The sequence below is a fragment of the Labrus bergylta genome, chromosome 7 (genome assembly GCF_963930695.1).
Source record: "Labrus bergylta chromosome 7, fLabBer1.1, whole genome shotgun sequence".
Lineage (NCBI taxonomy): Eukaryota > Metazoa > Chordata > Actinopteri > Labriformes > Labridae > Labrus > Labrus bergylta.
In genome coordinates, this window is record NC_089201.1 from 21,791,475 (window position 1) to 21,810,468 (window position 18,994).

Sequence of the window (18,994 nt, forward strand, 5' to 3'; positions counted from 1 at the left end):
AAAAAAAAACCAAAAAAAAACCCACATGGTTTTCTGCTCAGGTTAAGATCAACATCCCGTCCCTCCCTGCAATCGGACTTTCTGACCACCTGCACTGCACCGTGGAGTCTTTCCGGAGTGATGGCGTGATGTCCGACTCTGGCCAAGTCTCCTGCGATCTGCCCAGCCCTTCAAGCATACCACAAACAACTGAGGGCCAAGGTACACTCTTTATGATGAACCCCTCTGTCTTTAATACATCCTCCTTCAAGGCAAGTGTCTTTGCCTCTCATTATAAACCAAGGTTGTATCGGCAATTGGCAAAGCACAAGTACACGGGCAGTTTGTGATTGATCAAAGTTTGTTTTATAGCACAGGTGAACCACCTTGCCTAAAACAAAGACCAGCTCCATTAACATCATAAATAATGTATTTTACAGAATAAATGACTGCAGTTTACCGCAACAGATTTAGGCGGTTGCTTTGGCGATCAGATAATTACCAGATTGATCATGAAAAGAGTATCAAAGGTGCTTGAGTATCCTCTTTTGGAAAGGGAGGCAGTAGGGTTCTAACCACAAGTCTGTGCTTCTAACAGGTTGATCTCAATCTGTAAACTGTTCTATCTTTGGTCCTCCACTTATCAAAACTAATTTTAAATTGTCCAACACATTGGTTTGTGATAAAATCCCTGCAAAACGAATCACATGCCTGTCGGCCTCTGCTACTCATGCTTTACATTTTAACATGCGAACATGCTATAAATAGGGTGTAAATTAGGTAAAACTTTTCACAAATTTCCCTTTGTGAGCATGGAAACGTAAGCAATGCATGCAAGTCATGGTTATATTTAAGGACAATTTACATAGCCTCCAGCATGGCTGTGGACTCCAGGCTGTGTTAAATTAGAACATAATAAGTCTAAAGGGATTTCAGGTTATGCTCTGTCACAATTTGTTAAAAGGTCATGTCTTCTATAAATGAACAAATTAAATCTTATCATGAACTGTGGAAGTCATGAATATTCAGAATTACTCACAACTCAAGACGTCTCTCCTGTTCTTATGAGTGTTAAATGTTGTATCCTCCTAACAGCCAGTGCTTCCCACGTTAACCCTTGCTCTGCTGTGTCCTCAGACTTTGTGGCCGTTGCGGTCAAGATTTTCGTCAACGAGACTGTGGAGCTGGCAACGCGGGAGTTCAAGTTCTATAACTGTGCCGCCACAGTGAGGAAATCTGAAAACACGCCGTGAGTCAGACTCTTAATCTATCAGTTCTGCTCTGTCACTCACCGTAAAATACACAGTGACACTGAACACAGCATCAGCTGACAAGGTTGATGTAAATGTATCACCCTGCATGAACAGATGAGAGATCAAGGCTCTGTTTGTAAATTGTGATGCACGGTGGTTTTGAATGCACCTCTTGCATTTTTCTCTCCCTCCGTTTATTACCAAGCCAAGGAAATTGCCTCAGTTTCCTATTCATTAATCAAAAAATGAAAGTCAATCTCCCCATTTTTCTCACCTCCTTATTTTTTTCCGTCATTTCTTTCATGCCGGCGAGTGTGTGATGAACGAGCTTTGCTTATGTGAAGTTGCAGAGATCCATTTGGCTGTCAGCAGCATAGATTTTTTGTGCGGGATGCTCTTTGATGAGTTTGCATGTTTTAAGCTTTTGTTTGTGTGTGCATTTTATGTGTGCGTGAGCCACTGTTGCTGCCTAATTATGAGTGTAAAAGCATTTTTCTTATCGTAGGTGTTCATGTGTCTGTATTTCTGCATGTTTTCAGGTGCATGTCATGTGTGGCCAGTTTGTGGGGCTGTCAGTGGAATACACAAGACCACACCTGCAGCGACATGGACGACAGTGTGTCGGGCCCCAACATCATCAACCACCGCCAGGTTAGTCATTTCAAGGATGAACACATCAGATGCATGTCACTCAAGGTATTTTATTTGCAACACTACGTGTATAATGAATGCTGGAAAAGTTTTAAAAGGCACATTAAATCACCAGATTAGATAAAGTCACTTCAAGATCCAAATTTCTCCCGAAAATGAATCAAAAACTCAAATCCCGGTATCAGCTGGCGCCATCTTGCATGACAAATATTCTAGGATTGAGGATATCAATTTACAAGTCAGCAGATGTTTCAGAGATACACTTATCTATCTCTGCAGATCAGGGTGTCCGTTAAGTGGTTGGCGTGCTATTTAAAATGTAAATTATTAAAAGTTGGTGTATCTGATTGGTTTTGATTGCCTTCTCAGGGAGCCAAGTGTCCTCAGTTTGAGAATCCAGATCCTGTGCTGATCCCCGTGGGCTACAAGACTCGTATCAGCTTCGAGGGGATCAATTTGGACCACTACCCGGTAAAGTAGTACACACACAGAATTTAAAGCACTTCTGAAAGACTAGTCTGCTCTTTAAAAAGCCCCATGGGTCTGGTGTAAGGACACGCACTTTAACAAGGGAATAAATTAATACTCCCATTTGAAGGAAGAAAATGCTCAAGCTCATAAGGGACTCGGCAGATGCAAAAATAATCTTTTGCATTTGAAAAAATGAAAAGAATGCAACAAAAAAACATTTTAAGATTGTCATTAGCATGAATTAAAGACTACATACTTCAAAGAGGCAGAAGCATACACAAATAATCGATGTATGCGAACACCATGCGCTCCTTTTTATATGATAATTGAGTTCTTAATGCAGATGTTTACACAGCAATAACATTAGGCAACAGTGTTTTTGGCTGGCTTTCATTGCTCTAAACTGACTGGTAACATTGTGATAGAAAGTTACAGACGGTGACACATCAAGCATTTTTGCATGTGATGCTCTTGCATGGAAACTTACATTCTTGTGAAAGTAATACTTCTAAAAGTCCCCACCTCTTCGTAATCCATTTGATGACACAGAATCCAAGTGATGAAAGTTTAGAATACCAAAAGATCATTTCATATCCCTTTGCTTCAGTTGTGAAACATGTCTTCACAGGTCTGCTTGTTTTCCGTATAAATTGAAGCCCAATAAGGGCAACAGAGGAGGTAAATTATGCCAACAGATGTGCAGCTGAGGCTCTGCCTGGTGCTCATGTAGGACTTGTGAATGCACTTGTTGTCTTACATGCTACACAGTTACAACAAACAACAACAACAAAAAGGAGCCAGTCATCCGATCCAAACTTCAGTGGTTGAGAACAGAGGGGGCTGAAAGAGTCTGCAGAACAAGATAGTCTTTTACATTTCTTGCTCTGTAGAGCTGGGTGGGGGAGGGGGGGGGGGGGAATCAGAGAAAAGCTTTTTGCAAACAGGATCTACATAAATTAACACATAATGTTTCTTGTTTTTATTTGTTCTTTTTTCTTCAGGGTCGTCTTTTCACAATCGGCACTGAGCTGATGAAAACTGTGGAAGAAGAAGTCATATTTGAGGAAGGGCCGTTCTACACCTTCGGCGGCTTCAGTGTGAGTACGGCTGTTTTCCAGTTGCTCCACACTCATTTAAGTCTGTGTTAAAACTGTACTGCTGATTGTTCCTTTGCTCCGCTTCCTCACAGCTTGTGACCAATTTTCACTCCTCTCAGCCCACAGCCCAGATCCTTGAACTGTAGCTGATATGTGGATTATCAAAGTGCAATAGAGAAAAAAAAAAACCCTGTAACCAAGCGAAAAAATATTGAAGAGTGCCACTTGATTGCACATTCTTCAGCCCTGGAAATCGTTAAATGCAAACTTTCATCTTTGCACAGCTGATTTCATCTTTAATTCACCCTTTAGCTCTTCTCCACAGTCCCTTTGATATTCTCTAGCTCCCTCTAATGGACAGACTCCCCTCACTTATTTTAGCTTCATCTTTACATTGTGGATTCTGTGATTGGTAAAGCTCAAGCAGTGCATAGCCTCCAGCTATGTTCTTTTCAAACGTTGATTTCTTCAGCTGAAAATCTGCCAGACTTGATACATTTCCCCCCCTCCCCCTCTTTTTTTTTTCTCTCCCTTGGCACGGGGGAGCGGCAGCCCACACTGTTTGCAGAGAAGAGCTTAACTGTCATTAATCACTGGTCTCTGAATTAATAATTCATTTTCTTCCATTTTCTTAGTTTTCCTACGACAAGTCACCAGAGACCAATGTCCTCTTCTACGTGAAGGACAAGGAGTCGGGAAAGAAGATGGACAGCACGCTGAATGGTACACTCTCTCACATGTTAATGTGGAGATCTTATTTATAATGCCCAGTGTGTACAGCGCTAGTCCCAGTGTGGGGCCTCTGGTGGATCTGAAGAGGCTGCTTTTTTATCTTCAATTGAAAATTAATTAGAAAATAAACGGTACTATCATAAATAGTTATGACATAACAGGGAGGATTCAGGGGTCATTCAGGACAAGTGATTATAAAGCCTTTTTCACATTTACATTTTACAAGAGCTTTAACAAATTCCAACATACATATATTTCCAAACAATTATTTATTTCATATATTGTTTTCGGAGCTGAGAGAACCAAGGCACATGCAAGTCATTGCATTTTAACATAAATAGTACCCTTTATTTATTTATGTCAATACATTTGAAACTCATTTAATCTGCATTATGAAGAAAAAAAAAATGTTTACCTTCAAAACTCAATTAGTGATTGCAGTATCAACATGATTAATAGAGGTCTCAGTAAGCTTATTTTAACAAAACAGGAAAAGCCTCAAATTGAAAAACCTCTGAATAATTACAAAACAAATTAAACAAGTATAGACAGATTGGTAATAATGTTTCAAGATCTGTTGTATTACTGCACTCATCAAGTCAAGATAAATACGTTTCCTTCACCTGATAAGATACAGTTAAAATGATGTTTCTACAAGCAGCATTGTGCCTCACTACCTCCTTTTTATTGATTCCAGTCTGTTTTTGGGAGAAAAAAAAACATCTTCACTCTATTAAGAAAACAGGCCACAGATTGTATCATAACATGCAGAGAAAGTGGAAGGTTTCTTTTTTTCAGCCCTGAGGGTAGACTGTGTGTTGCCTGTAAGGCAAACCCGGGGCAAAGTGATAAACAAAGCACTTGCAGCCGCCCATTAAAAGAGAGCTCCACCAACTCAGAATTGCACTTCCATAACATTGTGGTACTCACAACGGATGGTAAAAAAAATAAAAAATCAATATAGCAGAGCAGCAAGCGATATCATATTTTAAATTCCAGACCTCCTTCTTCCTCTAAACCTGTCGCCTTAATTGCTCACACTCACAAGAGAAAGTTGAGTCTGAGATTTGGACGTGTTATGCTATTAGCGGCTAATGTAGCCTTCAACTGCTTGCCTTTAACTAGTTTAAAGAGGGTATCAAATGTGTGGTATTCTCACTGGTTTCTTACACCACAGTCCAAAAATGTGTCTCCCAACTTGTAGTCTTCAGCCCAAACCAAGATGCTCTCTCTCTCTCTCTCTCTCTCTCTCTCTGGAGTCATCTCTGGCAGCCAGCGTTTGCGGTGTATTATGCTAGTGAACTACTTTAGCCTGACAGTGATAGCCTTAAACTTGGACGAGGAGTGTCCAGCACATGTCTGTGGTTCTCATTTCTTTCTTACTCCATACCCACACAGTTTTTAAAAACGTTTAGTCTTTTGCCACAGGCTCTGCTGACACGAGTGACATCACTGGAGGACATTTAGTCAGAGTTTCAGGGGGAATATAGCCTGTAGCATTGTTAGCCTAAAACTGCCTTTAAAAAGGGATGAAGAGCCAGCAACACATCTGGCATCCCAACTTTTTTCTCCCACAGCACAAGATTTTTTATGGCATTTTCAAACTTGTAATCTTCAGCCACATCCTACTTAAGACTACATTTTAATCTATTTAGCAGATGATGCAGATCCTGAAAGATCCTTAACAGACAGTGAGATCACACCAAAACAATGCAATGACAACTCTTTGCATATAGAAAATGTTAAATTAGAGCTGTAACGACAGTTTTTTCTCTCCTCATTTCCCCGTCACAGTCACTCTCTATAATTGCTCCATGGGGAGGGAGGACTGTAGTCTCTGCAAGAACGCTGACCCAAAGTTTCGGTGTGTATGGTGTGCCAAGCAGAAGGCGTGTGTGTACGAGAAGTTGTGCAAGCAAGTGTCCGAGGATCCTTACAACACCGAGTGCCCTGACCCCCTGATCACTGATGTAAGTAACGTCCTCTGTTTTTCTTGACTTCTTAACTTGAAACATTCGTTCAAGGCTCTTGATTAGCAGTCAAATGGGTCGGACTTCACTGATTGGATTATTGATTGGAGTCATTTACAGACTGTTTTTTTTTTTTTTTTATGAAGTTGAAAGTCTACTTCTCCTTGGGATCGTGTTGAGGTGATCTCCAGCACATTTGGGGTTGGATCAATACTTTCTTTGTTCACTTAATTGTTGGTGCCTCATTGTCATTGACAAAAATCAATCAGTAATTGTGTGGATGTCGATGTGACAGAGGTTATGACCACCCAGACTACAGCCCTACTGATACAACAGCTAATGAAGATATCACAGAAGAATGTCTATTGGTGTAGACATGTGTTAGCAAAATGGTTTATGGACCTTTTTATTGTGTATTATCTGTTAATGCTTGGCGGCCATTTGGTCCGGACTTAAATATTGGAACAATCGACCAAAACATTTCCTTGAAATTCTGCACACACATTCAAGATCCACAGCGGTATAATCAAGTCTACCTGGTAATCCTCAGATTCTTTCTCTTTTGTCTCTTTTCTCTCAATAAGGTTGACAATTTTGTGATTTGTTGACATGTCTTGGCAATGACTGGATGGACTTTTTTCATTATTTAGCACACTTTTTTTTTCTTCAGATGACTAATTGAATTGTCTTCAATTAATCCCTGTTTAAATGTAATATACATTTTTTTTTTTGTGACGAAATTCTGTCAAAACTACATTGCTCACATGTTACACCTAAATGCTGCACATTGTCAACATGAAACCTCCAAAACATCCGAATGTTAGCATTGTGATTATAGCAATGTTGGTATGCTGACATTAGCATTTTTTTTAAATCTGTTATGCCCTCAAAGTCTCGGTCTGGAAAGATTTAACATGAATTCAAAATAACTAACATTTTAATTACATTTACTTTGCAAAGTTACTATAATCTTGTTTTTACTCTTACTTCCATCTTTTATAAAAGAGCTTATTTATAGTACACTAATGTACATACTATTATAGAACATAAATGTTTATATTGTACTTTTTCATACAACATAAGCCCATTTTGAATCATAAAGTGTTTTATTTTCCTCAAGTATTATTAGTATTATCATAAATAATCCAGCACTGGTTGGCTTCTTATACCTTCACAAACATTCATGCATGACTCATACAGTATGGATGTAATTCTCAAGCAAGGCTTTGAATATTTAACACTTAAACTGCAACTATTCAGCCGACTTACACAGTCTGTGTAAATCTCTTGTATGTTCCTATTGCACAACTAATCTGTCTAAATCCATTTCAAATCCTTTCTTCCTATAAACACCCACCACCACCCCCCCCCCCCCACCCCCCTTTCCTGCATCGCCCACTATCCAGATCATCCCTCGTTATGGCCCACTGCAGGGAGGAATCTCAATCACCATCCGGGGCTCAAACCTCGGCATCCACAAATCAGACATCAAAAGCATCAACGTGGTCGGGGCGCCGTGTGCCCATCAGGAGGAGAAGTACGCCGTCTCCACAAGGTAATACTTACACATGTCCACTTTGTTCTAGCCAATAAATCAGAAGCAACGCACACAAACACGTATAGTCCTTTGGTTATTTACTTTCGGTTAAACTCTGGTTCTGCATAAAATGCTTCTTTCATAAACTTTTGGATACCTTATCAGCTAAGTAGAGCTTTGCCTCTCTCCTCGAGGTGACCTGGGTGTATATTTTAATTAGCTCATTATGCCACCATATTGATCTGAAAGTCTCCAGGTGCGAGTTGATTCAGAAACAAAATCACTCTTTTAAAAGTCAAATGCAGAGGTGGGAGAAGTAGGCTGGTGCTTTTTCTGTGCAGAAGCAACAAAACCAGCTTTAAAAAAATCAATTTACTGCATTCAAGTCCTACACAAATACAGTAAAACAACATTTCAGATAATTTATGCCAAGAAACAACAGCTACTATGTGTACAGTTTGAGGCTATGAGAAGTTAATGAGCTCCGTAAATTCTGCTACTCACATTTGTTTTCATATATTCAACTGTTCTTAATCTTTGCTTTTTTTGAGGCCTAGGGGACTGGATGAAAAAATATTACAGAAGTTAAGAGGGTAAAAGTCTCTCTTGTTGATTTGCTTATAACTCATAAACATCTTATAATTGACAGAGGACCATAATCTAAATACATTTGTGTAGTGATTCACAAAAAAACCAACACAGATTCGCCACAGATTGTGCTTCTCCTCATCCCAGAGGTGCTCAAACGAGCTTTTGCTGGAATAAAACGTATGCCTCACAAATCTACTTCAGTCACAGCTGTGTTTCAAAAGTGTTCACTTCATACAAATGGTCTTTAAAAGAGAAGACTTCCACATTGATGCCCGACAGCCATTAGCCAGAACTGTTGACACCTGGCAGGATTGATCAACGTTGACAAATTCTTGCCCCGCCATCTGCAGGATGAGGCATAAAACGGGATTTATGAGACCAGATGGAACGATATGCAACCTTAAATCATCTACTTTTGGCGCTAACGTGCCTGTACAGTGGTCTTCATCTTGTTGTTAGTTGTCCTGCATGGTCGACTGCATGTTTTAGCTCATTCACTTTAAACTGTCGGCTTTTCCAATGTGAGATTTAATCCTTTCACAACACTGCTGTAGCTGTTAATTGTCTACTCGCAGCCCACCTGTTAGAGCGCGCAAGGCTTGCCACTTTATGCTGACCTCTTTCATAAGCAACACACATTCCCAGAGGACCGCGGCAGACTGAGACATGTTTGGTTTATCACACAATTCCGAATGCAATGTGGGAAATTCCCAGAGGGTCCAATTTCTAAGATGCTAGACACAGCCAATCTGGCATAAGAAATCATTCAACGTTTATAGCTGCTTAGTCAACAACAGTACTTAAATCTTAGGAACTTATTTAGCCCGTCTGCCAACTTCAAAATGTCGACAACAAAAGACATGTGAGTTTGGTTCTCTTAGTTACTGTTACTACTTTTTTATAAATTACTACACTCTTTTCACCTCCTCTTCTCCTGCAGTACTCAAAGTGCAGCTTAAAAATGCTGATTCAGTTTCCACAAAAACAAACCTGTTGAAATGAAACAATAGTTCACAGAGTATATGTCTAAAACAAAGTTGTAATGAGTCTTGTTTCATTTGATTTCATGTGAGCCCTTATGTGTCAGTAATTGTTTTGAGATTTGGTTCTGTTAATGAGATAACAGAAGCAATCTTACGTCATATATTGTGTGTCCAGGATATTGGACGAGTCTTTAAGTTGTGTGATATTTTTGTTTTATAATATCAGTAGATCAATAAAAATTGGAAGAATTGTTTTGCATCCCTTGTTTTAAATAAAAGTCCTCCTTGTTGCCTTTCCAGCGTGGTGTGTGTGATCGGTTCTGTTCAGGACATGACAAATAACTGGGGCCAGGTGGAAGTGGAAGTGAAGGGGGGGAAGAAAGGAACCTCCTCCATGTACTTCACCTACAGGGTAAGTTTCTCTTTTTCTTGAATTGTCCTTACCTAAACTGTCAGAATGAAAGTGTTCAATTCTAAATCCCTGAAACAAACTCATTCAGAAGCTTTCAGCTGCTTTTGATATTTTTAAGGCCTCTCTTATGTTTTATCTCATTACGGCAGAGAGCCTATTATCAGATCATACCAAGGTCATGTCATTTACAGTGAATGTACAAATCCAGCGTCCTAATGTGTTGCTAAATTAAGCGCCTAGATGCCCTCATATTACGGTAATAATGCACCGTACCGTACAAAAAAGCCACAATGTGTATGTATTCCTCTCTAACCAGATTCAATGCAGTGGGCCCCCTTTTCTCTCTAATACTTTAACAGGCTCCAGCGTAGCTATTTAACTGGCTTTTCATATCTGCGGCTCTGCTAAAGCTCCCCCACAGGGGAGTGCTCCGCCTAACTGTTTGCTCAGCAAATTGAGGCAGATGTGGTGCTTGTATGGGTGTGTGTGTGTGAGTAAGTGTGTGTGTGTGTGTGTGTGTGTGTGTGTGTGTGTGTGTGTGTGAATGTGTCTAATAGAGCGGGGGAGATCAAGAAGGGTGAGGGGAAATGTGTGTGTGTATGACTTGCACTGTTTTTGTGTGTGTAGCTATTCTATGAGTGTGCCGCGTGTAGGTTGGCGCCGGTTTGCATGTAAATCCTTGCAGGAGAAAGATGAGTATGTATTTATGCTGGATCTTTGCTAACCCCTACACCTCTTCAACCCCCTACATCCCCTCACCAGGACCCGATTCCTGCAGAAGTGAAACCCTCCAGAGGTCCTAAAGCTGGGGGCACCCTTATTACAATTGAAGGACTTTTTCTGGACACTGGCAGTAAAGAAGACGTCCGGGTCACCGTGGGGACTGTGGACTGCACTGTGTAAGGATTTCTTTTCTTAATTGTCATTCACGCCAAACTCCAATTCTTTTCAATTCAGTCCATTCAGTTGATAAGTGCTACTTGTTATTCAGACATTGTATTCTATGCAAATTCTACAGTATGCACACTTTGAAGCCTAAATTGATTTTTTTCTTATTTTTACATTCCTGCAGTGAAAATGGAATTGACCTTAACTAACGTGTCATATGCAGGATTTTTGTTCTCTCTCTCACATTTCGCTTCAGCTGTTGTGATCACGGGTGTTCTGTCAAAACCAGCCCATAGTGACATTTTAGGCAGCGGTAACACAAAACTAACGAGCTATAGAGCAGCAAAGCCAAAATTTAACAAGCTGTCAGGCCGCTGCCATGTTGGCTTCCACTGCACAGTGACCCTGTGCGACCCCTAACTCCTCCAGCCAGCCAGCGTTGAAATATGTCCTTGTGCTGGCAGGGAGCACTTCGGAGAGCAGATCACCTGCAGGACAGGAGAGTACCTAGAGAAGATGCCCTCCGAACGTCTCACCGTCACAGTGATGTATGGAACGAGGACCACAAAAACCATCAGAGACGCCTTCGAATTCTTGGAAAATCCCATCGTGCAGGACCACCATCCCAAAGGGAGCTTTGTCTGGTCAGTATTGAGCTGTAGCGTAGTGACCTTTTGACTTGAGTCAAAATGTTTGTTATATTTGGTATATCTCAAGGAGCCAGGATGCGCAAGAGAAGGTTTGGTATTTGAAAGCTGTTAATCTCCTTTTTTATAGCCAGACTGATTTATTCTTTGCAGAGGTTTGGGACAGCATTGTCTGCTCCAGAAAATAAATTGATTTGAGGGACCAATTTATTTTTGAAGTTCAAAATGAATTCTGATTGTCAATGCCTGTAGGTTCAGCATTTTGATCTAGACTTAAATATCATACATATTGGATGGATTGCCATGACAAATGGTTGAAATAACAATGATGCTAAAGTGCAAGTTGCTGCCATCAGGCAGATGCTACAAAGTCCCTCTGGCCTCGAAAATCATTTATAAAAAATCTTTCATTCCCTCTGCAATAACCTGCCTGAACAAAATCAAACAGATTTATATATGGGGTTTTACATGGGTTTTTTATGTAAGATATGTTTATTTTTTTGAGCCTTGTCAAAGGGGAATTTCCGTTACTGTTTGGACAGACAGTAAAATTGATCTAATCTAATCTGAAGGAATCACAAGAATTAGAACCCCCCCCCCCCCTTAGCTTTTCTCTGTGCACCACAAAGAGGTTATTTTTGTGTTTTTGGTATTCACTGTTTCAACAACTTTTGGATGTAGTTTCATAAAAAATGGCACATTACTTCATGTACCCCTTAGGGTACTTTCCTAACTTTCCTGAGTGTTTTTACGTTCCGATTTCCAATTTTCACTTTGACCAGTTATTGCAATAAAATGTGTGCAAACTAATGACGTTCAATCTTGTTGGAGAATAAATACTTTATGAATTCTAGATACCATAATTGAAGAAGAAAAAAACAGTTAGAACTTGAAATAGCTCATAGAAACATCCAACTGTTTTCATTTTTATTTGAGAAGTAAAAAAGGAAAAGCTACAAAATTGTTATTGTTGACAAGGTCAAACAGAACAGTACTGTCATGGAAAGAAAAAGAAAATAAAAATACCTGCCCTCTTCTCTGACCTCCAAGCTTCCATCTCTCTCCAGCTTTGTAGAGGTTAAAAACACCAAGAAACCTTTTTGTTTCCAAAACTGTGATTTGTCCTTCAAGAGTTGCCGAGTCCTCTTGTGTTTCATGTGTTTACATGCAGGAGTTTTCCCACTCTGACTTCTGATCAGCTGAAGGGGTTAGAAATGATAGTCTTTGATGTTGCATTGAACTGCTTGACGATCGCTGAAAATGGATGCATTAGATGGCTATCTTGCTTTTCTGTGCGATTGAAAGCACCAGGGCGCGTGTGATTAGGCACACAGACTGGAGGAACAGACAGCCTAAACTAATTTGTTTTCATCTCCGCTGAAAATTACCCCAGGCACAATTTAAGAAGCGCGTATGTCTTCCCGTAACTCTCCCTTGGGGTTTATCTTTGTTTGGCTGTTGATATATTTACTCATATATGTGTTTTACCGTGTTGTTAGCTGTGTATTTAAGCCTGTTTTGTTTTGTTTTTTTAGTGGAGGGAGGAACATTGTGGTGACCGGCTCCAGCTTTGACCTGATCCAGACTGCTGTCTTAAAGGTCGAAAGAGACAACTCAACATCATTTGAGGTGTGTGTGTGTCCTCTATTTCTTCTGATGCTCCCTTTATTTATCATCGTCTTTCTTTCCTTCTGCCAATCAACCCACTGGTTATTATTCAGCTTTAAAAGTCTTCATTTCCCTGATCTTATCACTCTCCGCTCTTCAATTGCTCTTTCCGACGTTTCTTTGACTCCAGGAATCTCTACTTTTCAATCCATTCCTCCCCTCACAGTAGCAGCACAGTACATCGATCTGAACACATCTCATGAGCCCACAACTACGCACACAAACGCACACACACACACACACCAGCAAACTCACAATCTCCTCCATAAGCCATTATGACTCCATCTCACTGTTTAGACCATAAATCCTTCAGACCTGCAGGAATGCAGATAGCAGCACCACTGTTTCACAAAATCTGTTCCAATATGTTCCTTGTCCAGCTTGTTCAAGCAGCACTGACTCTGCCAGGAAACTTGAAGGAGTTGTACACAGCCTGCTGCCGCCTGCCCTCCAGTGTACTGCGCTGTGTTAAGCAGCAGCAATTTTGTTCATTTCATTAAAAGGGCTAAATTTAATACCGGCATTAAGGTTGCAGAAGATTATGCGGCTATGTCGCTCTTCACCACTTTACTCTTGGCCAAGTCTCTGGTCCCCACTACCCGGGGACAGCAGAGATTTGAAAAGACTTCTGGCTGCAATAAACTATCTGCGGATGTAAAGTGTTATCTCAAAGGCTTTAGCTGGTCAACTTCATAAGCTTCTCTTGGTTTTAAGTCTATCCACTGAACTGGACCCGAATATTTCTAACTTATTAATGCTGCTAGCTTTGTGAAGTGGAAACATGTTGTTTACATTGTAGGTCAGGTTAGCCGCTCATAGCTGTGGTTTGTGTTCAGTTTCTATTCATTCTATTCGTTATGTTACGATGTTACAATTCACTGAGCAGACACTTTTATCCAAAGCGACTTACATCATAGAGTAGGTACAACACTAATCCATTCTTACACCGCCACAGTAGCAGCGGTAGCAATGCAGGGTTAAGTGTCTTGCCCAAGGACACATCGGACATGTTGCTCAGCTGGCGATTGAACCCTCAACCTTTCGGTCGAGCTGGTCAAACTTATCCTTGAAATAATGTACATCTGTACTCAACATTAAACTACAATCTGTTGCATCAAAAGATTGGTAGTAAACAAATAACACAGAGAGCTAAAAAAAACATTTAAACCCGTCAGTTTCTGAGTAAACAGAATTCCCAGCGAGACTCAATCAAATACAATTCATTTTTTTACAGTTATTTTAAAATAAAAAAAAAAAGACATTTCAAATAACATGACAACAAAATAATATCATAAACACTGAATCATATGCACAATTACAAGACAAGTATTTCTGTGTAGATTTTCCTTTTATGAAGAGTTTTTTAGGCAGACATTTTCTTGACACTGAGCAATCGTGAGGCAACCACAGGAGACTCCAGGAAGTTGTTTCTCTTAGAAGAGAATGGATATTTAATTAAATTCAGTTCAATATTCATCTCATATGAACGTAAATTCAATGTGCTCTTCAGAAGACAAAAAAAAAATAAGCCTTGTAAAACTCAAAATTCACGTTTTTATAACTACATTTTTAGTAGAAATCCACCCAAGCTAATTATAAATGATCGTTTGATGATCTGGAGGTGGATTACCTAACCTTTTCACAGAACCAGGCTAGATGTTGCCAATTTCCTGTCTTCATGCTAAGCTATCAGTCTGCTGGCTGTAGTTTCTTCTCTCTAATGGACTGCTGTCTGTGTTTTCTTGTCTTTGAGCCAAGCTAAGCTAACAGGCTGCTTGCTGCAGGAGCTCCATATTTAGCTTCTAGCATCTCCGCATTGTCCTTAGAGTGTTGAACTGTTTCTTATGTGCGTGTTTCTATTGAAGGTGCACACACTGCTTCAGAGTAGTCCTTTAAATAATTTTATTACCACAACTTAAAAGGAAGTTAAAAGGATGTTAATGTAAGCCATTTACAGTTGGATTGCTTGAATTACTTCCAAGCATTATCTGATGTAGCCTCCACCTTTTGCCTTGTCTTTTGGAAATCTTAAACCACGCGTAGGACTCTCGAGCTAAGCTGTCATGCACAGTTTTATCAGCCTTATATCTAAACAATCAGGGAGTGACAGAAATATCACCATCAGTCCAGCTAACCAAAAACACAACAAAGCCAGAGGAGGAATGACTCAGTACAAGTTATGATTCATCAGAGGCTGTTATTCTACAAAGGCAGATTGGGATTTAAATAGAACTACCTCAAAGGGACTCATATTTTTTACTTTCCCCTTCCCACCCATCAGACTTTTATCTCAGTCCACACCACCCCCAAACCACTCTTCACTTACACAACAATGTAGTAATTTACTGCCTCTTCCAAAACCTCAGCTCCTTGCGTTTGCGTTTCCATCTTTTTTTTTCCCATATGTTTTTTTGTATATGTCAACATATAACTTGGAATATATTATTTATTCCCAGTTGTGATATTTGACTCTTTCCTACACATTCAGGAGGCTCATGAGAAGAATGACACAGTCATCCAGTTTCGGTCTCCGACAGTGAACGACTCCCTGATCCAGCCATATAAAACCTACATCCAGCTTGACAACTGGGTGAAGGAGCTGAAGCCTTTCGACTACCACCCTGACCCCTGCTTTGATAAGCTGCAAAAGAAAGTCATCACCGAGGCCAGCATCATCATCGTCACTGTGAGTACCGGCTGCTTAGGCTCCTTATTACGCTGCGGTTAATGTGAAGGGATTAAGCACAATGCCGTTATTATCGGACTTGGTGACAAAAATGGAAAAGATGCTGAATTGCAGCATTTTCCTTCTTTAGCTGCTCAAGTTATGGTTAAGTTTGATTGCATGTAGAAATTATGCAAATAGAAGCACATTTAATAATTCAGCTCAGTGGTGTGATTATTTTTAGAAATCAAATGAACTGAGACAAATGGAGGATAATAGTTGCAATTATCGACGTTTATTTGTTTCACATGATGAATCTGAAATGGCACGAGATGATTAACTGCAAAAGAAACCATATTCCTGATAATCCATGTTGGTTCTTTTTTATTTATTTTGAATTACTGGATAATCTAACATCAAATTTACAGTTTTATACTCTGGATATTTTTATATTTTTGCAGACTCAATAAACAGCATGTCTGATTATTTGTGAAACACATTAAGCCTTCATTTACAGTTCATTTATGTTAAATAATTTAACAAAAAATTATGTCAAACTACTTTTTAAACAAAGCAGTCAACTCTCACTGACAACTGAATGTTTATAACATAAAGTCATGTAATTTGTAACTTATCAGATTTCTGGACCTCGGTTTTTTTAAAATGCGAAGATGATAGCGATAAAGAAAACAAACGAGAAAAGTTAAGTTTAAAAGATTTTTCTCTTTTAAGAGGATTAAAAATATTATAATAACAGGTTTCAGTCATACTGTTGCAAGTTCTGAATAGATATAAGCAATAATCCATGATTATTTTCCCATCCGTTCATAAAATCTGAAAAAAAAGGGGGAAATGCCCACCATGATTTCCCCCAGCCTAATGTGTGACATTTTCATATCCTTGTTACTTGTGATGACATTAAAAAGATATTCAGATCACTTTCACATAAGAATACGAAAGACAGCAAATCAGCAATTACTATTGACTCCTTTAAATAACCTTAATCATATCGATACAATTGTAGGTCAATCAGCTGCTTGTCAATTTACGTAAATCAGAGGTACATTTATCTTACTGGTATATCTCATTACCCCTTTGTGTCAGTTTGAAGTTTCCTTGGCAAACACTTTCTACAAAGAAAGTTTCTTTAGACTTCAAGTTTTAGGTAAATAAGTAAAGGAAAGCATCTGCAAAAAGAGGTTTGAGTCCTTGTGGGGTGACTGTGGCTCAGTGGTAGAGTCAGTTGTCTCTCAGGTGGAAGGTCGTGGGGTTTGATCTCCAGCTCCTGCAGCCACATGTCAATGTGTCTCTGGGCAAGACACTTCACCCCACATTGCATCAGGGGCGTGTAAATGTGTATGAATGGACTGGTTAATACTGAAGGACACTTCACATAGAAGCCTCTGCCATCAGTGTGTGAATGGGAAGGTGTGACCTGTGGTTTCAAAATCGCTTTGAGTGGAAGACAACAAAAGCGCCATACAGCTATATATAGTCCATTTACCATTTACTTTATAATTACTTACAGTAGATGTTGGCTCACTTCACCTTTGTATGATTTCAGACTGCATTAGAGTAATTGAAATCATGTCTGTGGATACAGACGTGTACTGTAGAAATGTGCAGACTCAATGCCAGGACTGAACGATTAACTGGAGCTTTGCCCAAAGCGTCTTACTTGCAAATGTGCTTACATTGTATATAATAATAACTCTCATAAACGTTCCGTTCTTTAATAATGAAAAAGCGTACAATTATGTTTTCAATACTCCTCATATGATGACTTGATGGTATGTAAATGCAGAAACTAATTTCTTCCGATGTAATTTGATGATTTTGAGCTTGACAGTTGATCTTCTCCTGCAGGGTCGGGGATTCTCCAAAGCTATGACGGCCAAAGAGGCTCAAGCGTTTGTTGGCGACGTTCCCTGTCTGGTCAACACGCTTCAGGACGACAAGTTATTTCTGGACCCGCCTTCCACCCCGCCCAGCGCTCGCTCCAGACTCCAGCGCAGAGACACCCGGCCCAGGCTGCTGGACTTAACGGTCAGTTCAGACAGAGAGCAATCAAACAAATAGGGGTGAAGAAGGCATTCAGAATCTGTACTACACAACAAATGCCCCCAATGAATATTACAAACTGTATATTAAATCATAAGATTGTTTATTCTAAAGCAGTGGTTCTCAACTGGTGGGTCGGGACCCAAAAGTGGGTCGCGGAGCTGTTTTCAGTGGGTCGAGAAGGTGTGCCTGGAAGATTTATTTTGTCAAAAAGTCTTTAAAACGCTTAAACATTTTTTTTTTGTTCTGTTCATTTGTATTATCACACTTTGTACAGTCTTGAGGTCCAAACTTCACCATTTTTTATTAAATAAAATCTAGTTGATTGAAAAATATCAGAAACGTAGGTCGTGATTTTTTATGAAACAATTTGGTAGTTGGTCCTGAGGCTTGACCAGTTGAGAACCACTGTTCTAAAGCATACATTGGAAAGCTGCACTTTATCCCGTTGATTTTAGGTTTTTTTAAGGAACTAATATAAATAACTTCAATATTAGCTACATAGCAGTTTAATAAATAGATTATTTTTTCTACTTATCAAATGTTTACTGGGTTCGGTTCAACCCCCCCCCCCCCCCCCCCCCCCCAAAGAAAATGTTTAAAATGACTATCATTTGTTAAAGATTTGTTTGTTTGTCCACTAATTGTTTCAGCTCTACTTTCTGTGTATAGTCTTGGTGTGTTAAGTTTATAATAAAGCATCAGCCTCCTTGAATTCTGCTGAACGTTTGTTACACAATAATCTCAATCTGTTACAGCATTTGTGAAAGGAGCAGTATGCTCGTCTGAAATGTGTTTAAATTGAAAAAAATATGTTGAATGAAGATTCTCACTGTTTTCTTAAGTGCAGTACTTGGATAAAACATTAAATAAACATACTCACATTCCACACACAGACACACTCACACACACACTTAAAATACACATAAATCTTAACTCTGCCTCTCCCACCCCACCCCTACCCCCTCCCCACCGGATCTTTGGTTGACGAAAGGTCTTTTTACCTGCTCTTTCGTTATGTTAACAGACAAAGAGTAAGGTATTTTACCTGCTTTTTGTAAAGTGTCTTGAGATAACACTTGTTATGAGTTGACGCTATACAAATAAATTGAATTGAAAATTGAATTAAAGGCATGACTATTGTACATCTTGAGATGCCACTTTTTTACTGCTTAACAGTTTTCCTGTTGTTACAGGCCTGTGTAATTACATTTAATAATGGCTTAGGCACAACTGTGATGAGCACTGTAACCTCTCCTCTGGGTAGCTCCTCGCTGTAAGCTATTGTTTTACTTCTGTGTCTCTGTGCTGCATGATGAAGTGATGCCACTGGACTATCAATAGTACAGAATAACTACATAGAAAAAGATTGATGAGGAAGTATTTAAC

At 39.5% G+C, this 18,994-nt stretch overlaps 1 protein-coding gene across 1 annotated transcript in view; it reads left to right on the plus strand.

Moving 5' to 3' along the window:
* Positions 1-18,994, plus strand: part of plxnb2b (plexin b2b) — a 130,099-nt gene that overhangs the window by 88,685 nt on the left and 22,420 nt on the right. The window contains exons 8-21 of the mRNA XM_065957021.1: positions 42-201; positions 1,117-1,228; positions 1,772-1,883; positions 2,253-2,354; positions 3,356-3,451; positions 4,087-4,174; positions 5,978-6,153; positions 7,560-7,708; positions 9,565-9,676; positions 10,439-10,575; positions 11,029-11,208; positions 12,747-12,840; positions 15,368-15,565; positions 17,411-17,590. Of these exons, the coding sequence (XP_065813093.1) occupies positions 42-201; positions 1,117-1,228; positions 1,772-1,883; positions 2,253-2,354; positions 3,356-3,451; positions 4,087-4,174; positions 5,978-6,153; positions 7,560-7,708; positions 9,565-9,676; positions 10,439-10,575; positions 11,029-11,208; positions 12,747-12,840; positions 15,368-15,565; positions 17,411-17,590 (1,896 nt within the window). The remainder of the gene's footprint in view (positions 1-41; positions 202-1,116; positions 1,229-1,771; positions 1,884-2,252; positions 2,355-3,355; positions 3,452-4,086; positions 4,175-5,977; positions 6,154-7,559; positions 7,709-9,564; positions 9,677-10,438; positions 10,576-11,028; positions 11,209-12,746; positions 12,841-15,367; positions 15,566-17,410; positions 17,591-18,994) is intronic.